This window comes from Perognathus longimembris, chromosome 15, assembly GCF_023159225.1.
Source record: "Perognathus longimembris pacificus isolate PPM17 chromosome 15, ASM2315922v1, whole genome shotgun sequence".
NCBI classification, from domain to species: Eukaryota; Metazoa; Chordata; class Mammalia; order Rodentia; family Heteromyidae; genus Perognathus; species Perognathus longimembris.
This window is the reverse complement of record NC_063175.1, coordinates 37,868,615-37,885,744: the sequence shown is the minus strand read 5'-3', so window position 1 is coordinate 37,885,744 and position 17,130 is coordinate 37,868,615. Positions and strand designations below refer to the sequence as shown.

Below are 17,130 nucleotides of genomic sequence, written 5' to 3'. Positions count from 1 at the left end.
AGCAAAAAGAAGCTCAGGGACAGAGCCCAGACCTTGAGTTCAAGCCCCAGGACTGGCAAAAGAAAGGAAGGAAAGAAGGAAGGAAGGAAGGAAGGAAGGGCGGACTATACACTACTTTAAATTTTTCTAGTCCATTTGAATTAGGGAAGGGAAGGGGAACACCAAAATGGCGAGACAAAGGGTAAAAGGCAAACCAATACATCAGCAATACTAACAGTATGTTGTAAACCAACTGTACAGCTTGGAGGGGGGCAGGTTGTACAACTGGGATGGGGGACTTGGGGAGAAGGGAAGGTAGGAGAAACATGAGGGAGAAGCTAACAAATTTGACAAGAAATGTTCTCATTACATTACATATGTAATGCAACCCCTCTATACATCACCTTGACAATAAAATATAAAATAAAATTAAAATGAATTCCTGCTGCAGCACAAGACAGTGAACAGAGAGGAGAAGGAGGGCCAATTCTACCATTAGTGCTTGCTGTCCAATTGCTCTGAGCCTCAGTAAAGCAGCTCAAGTTAAATGCTCCCTCTTCCTTAACAGCCCTGAGAGTATGCTCTTGGAGGCTCCCACTCATTCCACTTGATTTGTGTTACTCCTCTATCTGTGTCACAAATACTTCATGTCCTAATAAATGTCAGTCACAGTGGGTCATGCTAGTGATTAGGGGTAAGCAGTTGCTCCTAACATTTCCTTTGGGAAGAGGAATCTCTGCTGATAAGAAGGCAAAGGAAAAGAAAAGCCATGAATGATGTGTGCTGAATACAGAAGTAGAATGTGCACATTATACTTCAAAACAGAACTTTAGATTATAAATCAGAACAGGAAAATATGGGAAGAGAAAGGACAAAGAGGAGGGCTCCCTATTCCTCTGAGACCCCATCATCTTTGGATACTTTCTCACATTCTCTGTAAACTGGGAATTCTGTGATCCAAGAAAACTCAGTGTAGACCCTGGGTAAGGTGATCAGTGGCTGGCTTTTCCTTAGCCTTTCCTTCCTATTGCTCCAACAAAACTTAAAGTCCAGCCAGGGATCCTTCCTTTAGAAAAATGACCTCATGAAATATTTAGACAATGCAATCTCTGTGCATGTATGCTTCTAAATATGGAGGATAAGATGGGTCTTCAGTCCATACCAAGCCAGAAGTCTATCAGTTCTAAGACAGCCCTGGATACATGTGCAAAGTAACATTCTCTCAACAGAAATGCACCAAATGAGACTTTCTTGCCCACCATGTCCTTCCTTACATCACACAAAAGACAGAGAAGTTTGGCTAGATTTTGTCAATGATTCTGTATCCAGTTGGTGCGAGCAAAGACCCCCAAATGCTATTAAAATGTTTAGCCATGTGAACCAGATGGAAAAGCAAACAAAAGAATTCACGACTCATGTTAGACTGAATTGAATGTCTTTAATTTCACACAATGAATAACATATGAATAGGATTAACTTTTTTTTAATAGTTAAGTGCTCTATACTGTGCTAACCTGATCTGGTAGCAAAAAGGACTGAGCTTTCTTTTAGAAAAAAATGTTTAAAACCCAACATCTAATACCATGAGGAGCATGACAGTAAAGCATGCCAGGTGTAGCTACGCCTCAAGTGACAGCAAGTCCATGTTCATTTTAAATGTACAAAAATGCTTTATGAATAAAAACTGTTACAAAAAGAACATTTCAAACAATGTACAATTTTCTTGCCTCTATATTCAATAAAATACAAATACATTTTTTGTTCTAAAATATGTTTACATACAATCAAAGTAGAACATGCAAATTACACTTTAAAAAAGGCTTTTAAAAACCACTTATGAATACAAACTAAAAATTAGCCAGCACGACTTGTAAGACAATCTTGTGCCCCATTTTTTGAAATATATATGTACATATTTAACACATCATGTGCATTTATTATTATTTAAGAAATAGATTTTTTTTTAAAAAAGGAAGAAAGAGAAAGACACCAATCTAGGGTGGAACTGCCTTTCCCAGTTGATCAGCTGGCAGCTCATTGCAATTTCCCCCCCTGTAGTGTTTATTATACCTGGGCAAGTGGGCATTAGGTATCCAGGAAGTTTCTTCCTTGGTTGATATGTGCTTCTAAGACTGTTCCCCAAGTGACTGCATCCAATAGGGATGGCAGACTCCTCAGTGGGGTGAACTCTCCAAGAAACAAGAGGCAGACGGAGCCTTGTATTGTGGAAAGAAACTTTTAAGAAACACCAAGAAAATGCTACGGTATATTACAGTTTGAGTTTCTAGGCACTGTGATGACATTATCTCTATGCTCTGGCATTTGGACCATTGTGATACGATAGGGTAGTGTTGAGGGAAAATGTCTAGATTTATCTACTTTTACATAATGAGTAGGACTGAAAAATCCCGCGACGTAACACTTAAATGGCTTTTGAGGCATTTCAGCTCCTGCCACCCTCTCTCCACACTACGGTTGGCATTTAAAGGCTTTGGAAATGTATGGATAGACTTTAGACAGTTCCCAGGTAAATCTTCTTAGTGATAGGGGAAAAATAGTCTTCAAAAGCTCATTATCTAAATATTGTTGGGTAATAAGCTAGGCGTGGGATTTTCTTCTACTTAAGTCCTAATACCAAATCCTTTATGATCTCCATGTAATACATCACCTTATACTATAATTCTGTCACCACTTGCTTATCGTATTTATAGACCCAGCAATGTGCAGAACACAAATTCTGGCTGCCACTGAACATGGCTTTCCATTCCAGACAGTAGCCAAGTCACAGTAATTTTCTTTCAGTCCTTTGTCACCTTCCCTGGGCTGCTATTGGCTGCCGAGTCCTAGACTTGCCAAGTCATAAAGCAACCCTACATTCTCTCCTTTCATTTGACCTTTCTTCCTTGGGTTGTAGCCAGACCTGGGTTACTTCAGGAAATAAAATTTCAACTCCTTTCATTTGCGATGAGGGATTAATAAACTAGTAGCCCCTTAGTACAGTGAATTAAAGATTCATCAGTACCTTTAAGGAACTTTCCAGTCTAGATTTCATCATCTTCTCATCCTTAATAAAACTTCTTATACTATAGGTGGGTTCATTCTTGCATAATGAAGGTGAGTATTTCAGAATAAGAAAAGGAAATAAAAGCCAGTGGTTGTTTCTTAATACAAAATATTTCCACATTGCAAATGTTTAGTCTTGTGCATCTCAAATGACCTCCTCTCAAAATAAAAATGCAGCACCACAAGGCAGTCTTGGGTGGCGAAAGGCAATGTTGTGTGAGTAAAGACCTCCAAATTCTAGATTGAAAGAGCTAGGTTCTCTTCCTGGTTCTGCAGCTACCTAAATGTAAAACTTGATTTGCCCATGGGGAGCCTGGGCAGGTTAAGGAGAGGTTAAGAAAAGAAGGTAGTCAGAGAATGAGGAAGAAAGTACACTCATGAGGTGAGTCAAGTTCAGGAGAGACAGAAGGAAAAACAAAAGCAATGTAACATGGAGTCATGGGGTGATAGTTAAGAGTGACTGGACTTGCTCCCACCTACAAGGCCCTATTTAACATAACTCAGTTTTGGTCCTCTGTAATTTGCCAAAAATATTCTCAGGGCCTCCCGTGTGGAAGAGACCCCTGTCCGTGAGTGAGGTGCAATTCCCTCCACTGTATCTCTCCAGCAATATCTTTGGTTGCCTTGGAAATTCTAGTATATTCCAAAGTTATCTGGAGTTCCTTACTTATTTGAGGGTAGTGCCAATTAAACTTGGGGTTTTCTTCTGAATTTTCCTAGCTCTGGATTACTGTTCCACAAGAAGATTTTGTCCATTTACAGAATGGTGTTGGGAGCCTGTATGACACAGGAAGGACAAAGGGCAAAAGAAAAGAAATGAAGGAAATGAGTTTCCAAATCCAACAGGAAGAGAAACCTCTTTATGGCTTAATTGGAATGAAAATGGTTGCTCTTTCTTAGCAATGGCAGGGTGAGAGAGGCTAATTTAAACCTTCCTCTCCAGCGGCTTCGGATCAGCTCAGACAGGGCTTGAAAATGACAGATTGAAAATGGCGGTTAGATTTTGTGTTCAACTTGTGTGAAATGCCATAGGTCAACCTGGGTCACAAACTGAGTATCTAGGATATAAGCTTTAAAGTACAATCTTTTAAACCTACATATATCTCTAGGATATGTGCGGCTGACCTGGTGGGCAGCAAATGGTATGAAGAACACAGAGACAACGGTGCTTTGTGGGATGACTCTTAGGTGATTTCAAACATCACACAGCAGAGATGCTTGCAAGCATATGAACTTGGGATTTTGAAATTTATTCCCATAGATACCCCATCCTTTTCTGTTCACATCGAAGACCCCTTTCTCTCTAAGGAAATAATATTGCATTGTGAAGTGATAACTCGATTTCCAAATGGTCTCAATTTCCTGTAAAGAAACTTTTAATTTGGAGGTAAAGCAGATATTCTAATTCCCGTTAGAAAATTTCACTCTGTCTGTGTCCCTTGGTCTATAATCTACTATTCCAGGTATTTCTGATGTCTTAGGAAATGTAAGGGGAAGAGTTAAGGGAGGAAATTGAGCATACTTATATGACTTAAAAAAAACAAACATCTATGGGAATGGGATAACTTTAAATTCATTCAGCGTCTTCTTAACAACATGTTTTACGTGGGCTGTGGGTAATAGAATATCTGTCCACGCTAAACCAATGGCTAGTGTACAACTTGGATGAGAAATGTACAGTTGAAATTGACCATTTAAAAGACAATTTGTCACACACAGTTTGCATCCATGCAGACTGATAGATTTATAATTACATTATGTACAAAAATGTTTTAGTGTATTAAGGCAACCACAATTTGGATACTTGGTCCAAGGTGGCTTGATACAATTGGAGTGGTAATACCCTTTGAACTTTTTTTGTTTGTTTTTAATTTTTTTAGATAAGAACACTTACTCCCTTTTGTTTTTAAGAAATAATCAGCAAGATATAATGGACTTCTATTGTCTTTTTGTTTGTTTCTCAACAATCTATGACAGCTTTGTATGAAAAAAATCACATACTAGGGCATTGCTAGACAATTTTCTTCTGTTGGGTTGGGGCTTTTAATTTTTGGTCACTTGACAGTTATTCCATTTTCTGTGGGGGTATTAAAATTATTTTTTTCCTGCCTATTTTCTACTGATATGTTTTCAGCATAAAAATAACCTGGTTGACGACTTGGGTCAACATATCCCTCGGCTGCTGTGAGTCCCTTATTAAAAGGGCTCTGTCAATACTGAGTATCTGTTTCACAATGATTGGAATTCAAAGCCATGTTCCTTGGGATAGCACGCTAAGGGTGAACTTTACAACACAAGTGAGATTTACATTATTTAAACACGTACCGAGAAAAGGGCAGTGAGTTAAGGAAAAGCGCACGGGGAAGTACAGTGGACAAAGGAAAAGCAGGAACAGAAGATGTCAAATTCAGCATGTGTGAACTAGAGGAGGCCTATGGAAGAATGTGAATGCAGGTTTGAGGTCGCCTGTCGCTAGGAGCCCACCACTTGATTGCGTGATTCCATCTGAGAAACTGTATTGTTAACGGAAAGATTCACCTTGAGGATGACTTCAGTGCCCCAAAGCCTAGCAGAGATTGAAAGCAAAAAGAAATAGGAACAAAACAAAACCCAATGAAGTGAAAGTGGGTTATAAAGAAGCCCGTGGACAAGTCTGCAGCTTTCTCCCCGTGGAATGTTTCCTAATGGAGGGTGTTTTTCCCTTTGCATTTTCCTGGGCAGCAAACGAACTCAGAATCAAGGGGACATCTTGGATGTGAGGGGCTCAGAGAGGCTGGCAGGGGCACCAGCTTCCTGCTTCTGGGTGGGGTCTTCTGCTTCCTGCAGAGAATCCAGCCACACTTAAGTTGAGAACTGCCCAGTGCAATCCCAAGATGCCCACCCCCCCCCTCAATCCATGGATGGTTCAACCCCCTCATCTGATCCAATCCTGCCTGCCCAGCTTCTAGAAGGAAAGGCAGCCTGTGTCCCTGCAGTGGGGGAATCTGCCCCCGCTCCTGCGCACTGCACTTCCAAGGCATCAGTCAATCCCTTGCCCTCGGGTGCAGAGGTCCAGACTTGCCCTAGGCAAGGACATCACTCTCGCTCCCTCGGGATTTCCTGGGCCTTTTGGCCTTCACCTCCTCTTCCTGGGGAAGGGGCTGCTGCGATGGAGGCGGGGGCTGCTGTGGAGGCTGCCCGGGAGGCTGAGGTTTATGTTTCCTCTTCCCACCTCGAGGGGTCTTGGGCAGAGGAGGGGGCGGGGGTGGGGGTGGGGGTGGAGGCAGTGGGGGAGGTGGGGGCGGGGGCAGAGGCGGTGCCTCTCGGGCCATGTGGATGACGGCCTCAATGGTTGCCATAATGGTGTCCTGGCTGGTGGCTGGCTCCAGTACAAGTGGGCTCAGGCTAGGCTTTTGGCCCCTTTTGCTGGGCAGGTCGATGCATTTTTCCAGCACTGGCATTTGGTCTCTGGAGTCCTCATCGAACTGGGTGGGCTGCTTCCGGGGACGCCCTCGCCTCTTCTTGACAAAGTTGTTGCCTGTCTTTGATTGTCTCTGCAGCCGCTTGGCCTTCAGGATCTTGTTCACGTGGTCCAGGTTCTTCTTGGTGGACAGTATCTTGGTGTAGTTGCACATCTTCCTCACTTCGCACTGGATGGCTTCAATCTCCCGCCGCTTGAATCGCTTCTTCAGGGAGGAGCTGGCTGCAGAGGGCAAGAGAAAAGAAACTGAGCACCTGGCTTCAGGCCATCAAAACATGGGGTTCTTACCCTAAAGAGATGTTATGTCGAGCTATAAGAAGCATTAAGGCTGAGAATGACGCTCAATGGTTAGGACCCACACCCCTGGGTTGGATCCCCAGCCCTGCAAAATGGTGTTATGAGAAAAAGTAATCAAGGAGGTAAATTTGATCAGAGGACATTATACCCATGCATGGAGCCCCTTGTACAATTCATTTGCACTAGTAAGGAAATACAGATGCTTTGGAAGTTACTCAGTTCTTGGCTTTTTTTTTTTAATGGGTTTCCTCTTTATTCAATTTGAAAACAGCAAACATAAACAGGGTTTTGATTCTGTTACAGGTGCAACACATTTCTTTTTGCCTTTTGCATTATTTCAGTTCTCAGAGTTATAAGAAACAGTCATTCTACTACTTTAGGGACATGAAAACTGGCACTTGACCTTGACTGACAGGAGCAACAGCAGAACAATATACAGTTCTTCTTTATTTTTCTTACTACTGATTTACTATTTTAGCCAACTCTTTTCACATTTAATTATGCTTTCTCTCTCTCTCTCTCTCTCTCTCTCTTTTTTTTTTGGCTAGTCCTGGGGCTTGGACTCAGGGCCTGAGCACTGTCCCTGGCTTCTTTTTGCTCAAGGCTAGCACTCTGCCACTTGAGCCACAGCGCCACTTCTGGTCATTTTCTGCATATGTGGTGCTGGGGAATTGAACCCAGGGCCTCATGTATACAAGGCAAGCACTCTTGCCACTAGGCCATATCCCCAGCCCATGCTTTCTCTTTTTTTGTGCGGATGTTGGATGAATAAAATCACCCATAGCCCTCCACAGCCCACGGTCTGGTCACACAAAATACACTAGTGATGTCTTACAAATGAGATACTTCCCTGATTTAGAATATGTCACCAAACTGTTTCTGTGTGAACCCTCATCCATCCACAAGGGGGGAATGATTTCCTGAACACTCGTGTTGGGATGGCACAGTCTTTCCCATGTCAGGTTGCCTGGTGATGTCCAATTAACCAACTCTTTCCCAACCAGTTCATTCTGGGAACCTCCAGGGAAATATCTGCCAGGTGTTTCTGAATCACTTACCCTCCCCCTGCTGAACTGTTGTTTGCAAAGAGCTCTTTTCATGTGCTGGTGGCCAGATGCGCCTCTATTTTATGAGCCCAACTTCTCAGGAAGTCCTGTACTGTGCTACTAAATAGCCTTCAGAGCTGCTTCGTTTTGAAGTTCAGACACCATAAAGTGTGAATGGCTTCAAGACATAGCCAGCCTTTTGCCCTTTAGCTCATTCTTTCTCTTTTTATTGTGTGCAAGCAGGCACATGTATACATACCCATGGATGTGTGCAAACAGACACACACACAAATGTGAGTGCACACTTGGACACACTGCCCCTCCTTCACTCTTCTGGCTATCACTAAACAAACTTATCAATTACGTTCTCGCTGAATTCTTTGTTGCTGTGATTTGCCCTAAAGGTTTAACCTGGAAGAAGCAAGCCTGGGTGAAAGACCTATGTCAAAAGGGGGTGTAATTCATCTCAGCCTCTTGGCTTATTGTGCCCTTCTATTATTTTATTCATATACCAGTAGAGAAACAGAATAAATACCCTTAAGGGAAAGAAGTAAAAAAATAAAAAAAGCTTAAAACTTGGATACCACTCTCACTCATTCTTGGGTACTCCCACTTCATTCTTTCCCCTGTCGCCTCACTTCTCCCTCATGCTGTGGCCATCACAGACCTCCAGGAAGGTTTTATTTGAAGTTATTTATGCCACTAGCTTCATGGAGTGGGAAGCGCTGAGTTCCATAGGCCGGGTCAAACTGCTACAGCTTTTGGCCAAAGGTCAGCTAGACTGACTGAGCAATGAATAACTACCAAGTGATCTTTAAAATAAGTTATAAAGATCAAAATAGAACAAAGCCAGAGTGAGCTTCTGACTATAAAAATAAAACTTTTGTAGTTAAGTCTTGTAAAAAAAAAAAAAAAGAAAGAAAAGCTTGTTCAATGATCAGTTCTCAGACGCAGGCACTGATTCTGGTCTGGCTTTGTGTCTCTAAAAGGGCCTAGCATGGTGCCTCCTTCCTGGGCAGGATTTAAAGGTTGTTTCCGCGCTGACAAATCAGACTAATCATTGCTGCCTCAGAGTACAACCCTTAAAAGTGATCTAGTTTGGATTTTGAAAGTGACTGTTGCAAATATTGTGATACTAAGAGTTAGCAGGCGTCTCTTTAGAAATAAGGGGTTATTTTGTGTCATTCACAAACAAAAGAAAACTACAGCCAAGAAACTTCTGGTATTATTTAAAATAAGGGCTCCATTTGCAGTTCTACTTTCCCTTTTGTTTATAATATTTACCAAGAAAGAAAATGCTATGTAACATATAATACAAAATGCCAAGCAGAAACTAAATAATTTTGCTAACATACACTATAGCATGAAAGCCTGATGTAAATAAATGAGTTGACACTATTAACCAAGGAAAGTTGGATTGAATACTCCAGGAACCTTTTGGAGGCAAATATAACCAATGGATATAACCAATAAGATATCAAAAGATTTTAAAAAAAACAACAGTGATAATCGCATACTCATTATGTAGAGCATGTAGCTTTGAACTCACCATACTTTTGTCTCAGGATTACAGGTGTGGACCAACATTCCTTATGTTTTAATATTGAGATCTCTCTCTCTTTTACTATTGATTGAGCTATATATTTGCTCTCCTTTCTCTTTACATGCTTGTATTTTTATTTTCATTTCATTTCATATTTGTGGATATATAAATGGTAAAAGTTAAATCTGAAACCATGTAATGTTGGCCTTGGTGTGAGGAACTAGGATTGTTGTGAAAGCATAAAGGGATATAATCACCTTGGGCACTGATGGGGTAAAAATTATTAGTTGAGGGTGTACAGGTTCAGTCCCCAGCAACCTCACCTCAAAAGAGCCTCTTTACTCACTAATAACAGGAAGCAAAGAATTCACAAGGGCTTCCTCCAAAATGACTTTATAGAACTTTACTAAACTTTAAGAGGACAGTCTACACAGCCAGACTTTCTGGAATGTGAAAATGTTCTTTATCTGCACCATTCCATATGGTAGCCACTAGCCACACATGTCCACTGAGCACTTAAAAGGTGATTAGTGTGATTGACAGAGTTAATACTTAATTGTAGTAGTCCCCTTTCCCAAAGAGGCTACTTTATAGGTGGCAAAGATCTAGAGTGAACCAACTCAAAATTTAGAGGGAAGGATAAGCAAGAATACCTTGAAATATAGACCACACAAAGGGCTTCAGACAACAAAGTGGAAAATGTAGGGACTTGTAGTTAAACAACATGGTGTCTCAAAAAATACATACATATGTATACACACATATTTCAGGTGAATGAGGGGGAGAAACTATACATTTAAAAGTCTTAAGAAGTAGGATGACTTTATTTGAATGCTAATTTAAACAAAGGGTTAAAAGAGATCATGAAATAAATTTAAATTTGAACACTTCCTGGGCATTTGTAATCATGGTAAATTTTCTTAGTCACGATTGCATTGTGGTCATCTTATTTTTCAGCAGCTTTTAGAAATGCATATTGAAGCACTTATGGGTGAAATCATGTGGTAACTAGTTGGGTTTCAAAATAGCAAGGCAAAGGGGAAGTAGGAAGAGGTACTAACAGAAAAGTCACCCATCTACCTACTGTGGTAGAGTATGTTTAACATTTGGGAGAAAATGCTTAACCACTTCAATGATACAAGGTTTGAAAGTTATGAATGATAAGTGGCAAAACAGTATTTCCCAGAATCTCAGGACTGGAGAGAATTCTGTTTTTAACCCTCTTGGGGATTTATCTCACCTACAAAATTTTGGAAGAATAGGAGACATCCTTAATGGAGAGCATGTACCCATAACTTCCCTAGAGAGCGCACAACGATTGCTGGGCTCCCTCGTGGCCCAACAGTGTGGGAGTATGTATTTCAACTGTGACAAACAGTAAGTAGAGGTCACAAATGTTCACTGACAGTGTTATAACTTAGCATCTCCCTTCCTTTCATACATTATAATGATTGGTTTTCTTTTTTCACGTCCACTGAACATCTGAATTATATTTTGTTCTTATGCTTATTATCCAAACATTCACCTGAGAATCATTATCCTTGTGTGTGAATAATAGCAGGGTGTGCATAATAAAAGAGTATTCCTTGTGGGGAGGTGGGCAGGATGAGTCTTTCATGCCTCTTGGTCTCCCTTCATCTCTTACATTGGATAGATGGAATTAGATTCACTCCGAGCTCACTTCTGGACTCAAAGATTGCTAGATTCTTTTCCCTACATTCTTAGCCACTGCTTTCCCAAAATGTGAGGCAGCTACACTTATTTCTAAAATATTTATTAAATACTAGTATGAGGGCTGGAAGACTTTGGGCATAGCAGGATTTGATATTCACAGCTTGTTCTCCTTATTGCTTAGGATTTTGCTATCTCTCTAAATCTTTACAGATTTTTTTTCTCTTAAAATTGTTTCATTATTGGGTAGTGATTTCTGGGCTGCAGGATTGATTCCACATTTGCTCTCCTTCCTATAACTGTCCTATATGCTGCCTGCTCTTTGTTAGGCTTAAAGAAGAATTATGAGTGACCCAAGCAAAATGCAGACTCGTGACTTCATACCTCTGCAATAGAAAACACCTTCAAAACCCTTAAAGTTGCTATGCAAATGGCTGATGTGGTTTTGGTTAAGATCTAGAAGGCCTTTTCATTCCTATTATCAGATCATAGCCTCATCAGCATTTCACAGATCTGACCCACATTGTTAATGATAAAGAATGGGCTTTTTGTACTCATATATACAAACATATACACATGAACTGGATAGAGAAAAAGATATAAATAAATAAGCATAGCCACTGTGAGCTAAGCCAAAGGCTAACCATGTTTAGCTATTGAGATGGCTTTTAAGAAATTGGTGCTACTGTCAGGAGACTGTGTTTTACACATGTGTAAGACAGATGCTAATTTTACAAGATTTTGCCAGAAATTGAGTTGCTTTCTAAGGTAGGGAGAGCTGGAACACCATTGGTCTCAAGACAGAGAGCTGTAGTGGGTGTGACCTTGTATACTGATGTGTTAGGAAGTTCTTTGCAGGCAAAGGCCACTTCCTCTTTTTCTACATTTTCAGCCTAGGAATCATTGACACTCATGATCAGGTACATTATATGTGGTCAGCAACTACAAGCTCAAGGGAATTCAATTGCCTCATGTTCTCAATGCAAAGTGTGTGTGCGTGTGCGTGTGCTTTTGTGTGTGTGTGTGTGTGTGTGTGTGTGTGTGTGTGTATTTTGTGCTTGGATTTGACTCTGAATGAGGCTTTTTATTTTTTGAAGGGAAGTATGAGGCAACCTGCCTTGACATGTAAACTTTTCCCTCCATCTTGAGCATTTAAATGACCTTCCTACAGTCCTAGCCTTAAAAGCTCTTTTGAAAAAAATAACAAGTTTCCTTTACTGATAGGGTCCTTGCAAGGCGGAGAACATCCGAATGGCTGCTGGATATAAGGTAAGTCCTCTTTATCTGTAGAGCAGCAATTTAGAATTAAAAGTTAGCAGATGTGAGGGATTCTCCTTGACATGATACTTTTTTTTTTTTTTTTTTTTGCCAGTCCTGGGCCTTGGACTCAGGGCCTGAGCACTGTTCCTCGCTTCTTGTTGCTCAAGGCTAGCACTCTACCACTTGGGCCATTTTCTATATATGTAGTGCCAAGGAATCAAACCCAGGACTTCATGTATACAAGGCAAGCACTCTTGCCACTAGGCCATATTCCCAGCCCCTTGACATGATATTCTGCTTCTCAAAGTTGTCTTAATATACTTGGAGGTCTCCTTGAGAATGTGCCCAGCTTGTTTAAAGCCCAGTGAGTGGTTGGTTATTCAAATAACAGCTTCCTCTTGAGTGGTTACTGTGAGGAACTGTCTTATCTCTGATGCCATAATGTGGGGGCTGGTCCTGGGGCTTGAACTCAGGGTATGGGCATTGTGCCTGAGTCTCTATGCTCAAGGCTAGCACTCTACCACTTAAGCCACAACTCTGTTTTCAGATTTTTCCGAGTAGAGCCTTTTTGGTAATTGACTGGAGATATTTCTATTGCTTTGTAATTTCATTACTGAGTATACGTTATAAACGCAATCTACAAATTTAAAAATCAAAAGCATGGCCAAGTTTGGTGGCACATTTCTGTAGTCTTAGGTACTCTAGAGGTAGAGATAGGAGGATCAAGGTTTTAAAGTCCACCTGGGCAAAACTGCACAATCCTATATAAAAATAAATCAAATGAAAAATAAAACAAAATAAAACTGAGGCATGACCCAAATGGTAGAGGGTGAGGCTGCCATGAAGTCACACTCCAACACTGAAAAAAAAAAGTGCAATGCCTTCTGATTTAATCACATCTAATTATTAGTTTAAAAATATAGTTGGCTAAATTTTAATACAAACCTTTTCTAATTGATATGTGATTGGAGCTTTAGCTATATATAATGTCTTTTTAACCAAAATAGACTAAAAAAAATAGAAAATAAACACAGTTCAGATTCATACCTTTAAATTACTTTATCATAAATGTTAAAAAAAATCCAAGACATCGGTGAAGAGGAGAATAAGATAGAGTAATAGAGGGGTAACTTTAATCAAAGTATATTATTTACATGTATGGGACTATCACAATGAAATGTGTTTGTAGAATTAATATGTCCCCCAAACCATCATAACAAGAAAGAGGAAAAGAATAAAAACTTTTTAAATGAAGAACAAAAGGAATGCAAACTCAAAAATCATAATCATGTTTCTGCCCTTAAACATTATTAAAAGCATAAAATTGGAATAATATTTTGATAATAGCAAGACAGTCTCATTAACATAACAAATTTGATAAAAATTAAAGTCTGTTGATACCACTTATTTGTTGAGGGATTATATCATTTCTTTAAAACTTATGTTAAAATATTTTAGAAATGTATTTAAATGGGATGACTAATCTTGGGAACTTTTTTGGGAGCTGGCATTGAACTGCAATCCTCTTCTTTCTCGCTTTTTAAGTTGCTAGGAGTACAGGCTTGAGCCACACTGTCTAGTTAAAAAGCAATAAAGCTTCTTTTTTTTTTTTTTTTTTGGCCAGTCCTGGGCCTTGGACTCAGGGCCTGAGCACTGTCCCTGGCTTCTTCCCGCTCAAGGCTAGCACTCTGCCACTTGAGCCACAGCGCCGCTTCTGGCCGTTTTCTGTATATGTGGTGCTGGGGAACCGAACCTAGGGCCTCATGTATACGAGGCAGGCACTCTTGCCACTAGGCTATATCCCCAGCCCACAATAAAGCTTCTTGAACACACATAGACATGTGTGGCTCTTCATGCCCCTCAAAACAAAGAGCTTAGTTCCTGCCCCAAAGTAAAGGCTTGGCTGAGAGTTCCTGATGGATTGTTTAGAAGGTAAACTCCTAGAGACCAAGCCTGGATTAAGAGGAATCTTCAAGTTCCCTAGGACATCACTAATTGAATTGCAAGCATTTCCATGGCACTCAGAACCCCTTTACCAGTGGAAAGATTCTAGAATGAATGTTGAGGCTGACATGCTTTATTTTGTTAGGCAATTCTTAAGTCCTGGTTACTAGGTCTTCAGAATCCTTGCGTTGTATGACTATGGCAGCATACTGCTAATCACTCATGAGTCTAGGGCTCAGGTAATAAATCACCTGTGGATTTGACACATAGAGGCAGGAGTAACTTGGTAAGACACACACACACACACACACACACACACACATCATACAAATTGTGGGGGAGGCAAACTGGAGGAGGGGGAGAGGTGTGAAGGAAAAAGCTCAGAGATTAAAAAATAAGATACTACATAATCCTCTAACAAGTATTGGGTACACATTCACCCATATACTGCATAATGATACAAGCACAAACTAAAAAGATTATAGTTTCCAACATATGCTGTGTACATCGGTGTGGTTGCTGTGTTAATTTTCCTGGGAATGCCCAGCCTAGATCACTAGAAGCATCCTTTAGGTCAAGGAACTTCTCTGGGAGTGAGAATTGTTAGGGTCATAGTTGGTTCGTAGGCTTTTCTTAAGAAACCAATTGGAAGTGGTGGCACATGTAAACTGAGGAACAGGAGAGCTATTTTGCCCGACTTCTTCAATCAACTTGGGCTTCTATTTGTTGCAATGTAAATCAACCCCTAGCATGCTGACTGCACAACACAGCAGGCTGGACAGAAATAGAGTTAATGTCAGAAAATTTGAGCTACATCTGTGAAATCTCACAGAAGGAAAGCTTGCCACCCAGTTAGGGGTGAGCACACCTCTCAAAAGATTATATTTTCTTTTCTTTACTCTCAAATCTGGTATAGCTTTTTCCTTAACCATAACTGCCATCCTTTATATAATTCTCTATCACATAAGCATGCTCTTACCTGGTTGTGAGAGGCTTTTGTTCTTTTCTTTGAAGTTTTAAAAGAGCAATACAGGAGAAATAAAGAATCACATAGTGAATTTAGCAGAATTTCTACCAAACTTAAATATGTATGCTTAGATAAAATAAATCCTTTTTGAACATGCTGAAACTCCAAGAATCCTATGCCATGATAGATACTTATGTTCTGTTTCTTTTGTGGCCATAGTGATAACAGTTGTATATGTGATACTTTTGTCTCTTTGCTGGTAACATGATATTAAAGATGTTGATCACTAGAGGAATGAAGTGCTACTGTCTTTTCTTTTACAATATGTGGTGGTGCTGGAGCTTTATCCCGTGGTCTTATGTGTGGTAGGCAAATGTTCTACTGTTTGATCTTTAACCCCAGCCATTTTGTTTCTGTTCTGTGAGCTAAGATCTCACTACCAAACTCGAGTTGGACGCAAACTTGTAATCCTTCAGCTTTTGACTGTGAGTAGAAGGGATTATAGGTTCTAATCTTGTTAAAGCTTCTAGTCTTGTTATCCTTTCTGCTGTATTTCTAAACAAGTCTCTTAATTTCTTTAAAGGATCATTATTTCTGAATATAGTCTGTCAAAGGCATATTCTTCCAAGTTTTCTTTGTTCTAGTAGATATCCTCTAGGTAAAGAATTTTGTGTTTTCTATGCAGTGAATTCTAGACTGTATGCCATTTCAGTCACAACTTTCTGGAGATTTTAATGTCTTCCAAAGCTCATTTTAAATTCATATGTGTGTGTTTGTGTAGATATACATATATGTATACATATAATAATTATATATAATGTTAATTTACTTCTATATTGTAAAGTACATGGTTACACTAATAAAGGTTGCACTAAAATGCATGCTTTTGAACACCACCACAGTATTAGCTCATATTAAGTGAATACTCAACAGTTTTACCCATAAATACTTTCATATACAACACTACCAACAAGACTGGTCACTGCCACTATAGAATTGTTTTCAGCATGTAAATGCCAAGTCTTTCATTTAAATCTGTAAAGTTCTAGTCTACTGTGAAAGATTTGAAAACTCTTCACTGTGTTTTCTCAAAGAGTACTTGGAATTTTTTAAAAGGAACTTTCAAAGGGTTTGGATATGTTCAGAGTTAGTGACTTTAATTCCTTCAGGGCTTGGTTCAAGCCACTCCATTGCATATTACTGGCTTTCCTCTTTATTGAAGCTTTTAAAGAAAATAACATCAATTTACACAATAAAGTATACTTGTGCTCTTCATAAAAAATGGCAAGCAATTATTCTCATTGCTGTATCATGTCTGTCCCCTTAATAGATGATGGATGAACCCCAGAAACAATAACTTTACATTGCCCACAGATGTGTGTCCAATTCTATTAATTCTGTCAGTGTCAGAAAGAATACTGCATCTGCTGCTGGACAGGGAGAAAAGTCTTGCATTTTTCTTTTATCCAGAGGCAAGAATCCTGCACTAGTAAGGAAAAAAGAAAGATTACAAAATAAATAATAGCTGGAATGGTTCTGTTGCATCCAAATTTCCACTGAATGGTTTAAAATTCAGTCTTAAACTTTTTTTTATTAATACCTTACATCTTCATACATCCTGTCTACTCTTTAAAACTCCCATTAAGGCCTCTTTATAAAAGATGTCCCTGATCTTCTATTGCAATGTTTATCTTTCTGCTCTCTCTTTAGGAAAATTTATAGAGATTGCTTGTTCCTTCCTGATAGCATTTCTCTTAGTCTTGTGATCAGATTATGGGATTAATTTATGTTTATTCTTATTCTCACATTGCATGTTCCTAAGGAACCTGTTCCGATTCTCTTTATTCATTGTTGGAACAAATGTTATCGATGAGGCCCCATTTGGACTGGACACTGAATT

The 17,130-nt window shown here is 39.7% G+C and overlaps 1 protein-coding gene across 5 annotated transcripts in view; it reads right to left on the bottom strand.

Moving 5' to 3' along the window:
* Positions 1-1,397: 1,397 nt before the first annotated feature.
* Positions 1,398-17,130, bottom strand: part of Setbp1 (SET binding protein 1) — a 349,334-nt gene continuing 333,601 nt past the window's right edge. For all 5 annotated transcript variants that reach the window (XM_048363215.1, XM_048363219.1, XM_048363220.1 and 2 more), the window contains one exon: positions 1,398-6,724. In XM_048363215.1, coding sequence (XP_048219172.1) covers positions 6,105-6,724 — 620 coding nt within the window. In that variant the 3' untranslated portion in view covers positions 1,398-6,104. The remainder of the gene's footprint in view (positions 6,725-17,130) is intronic.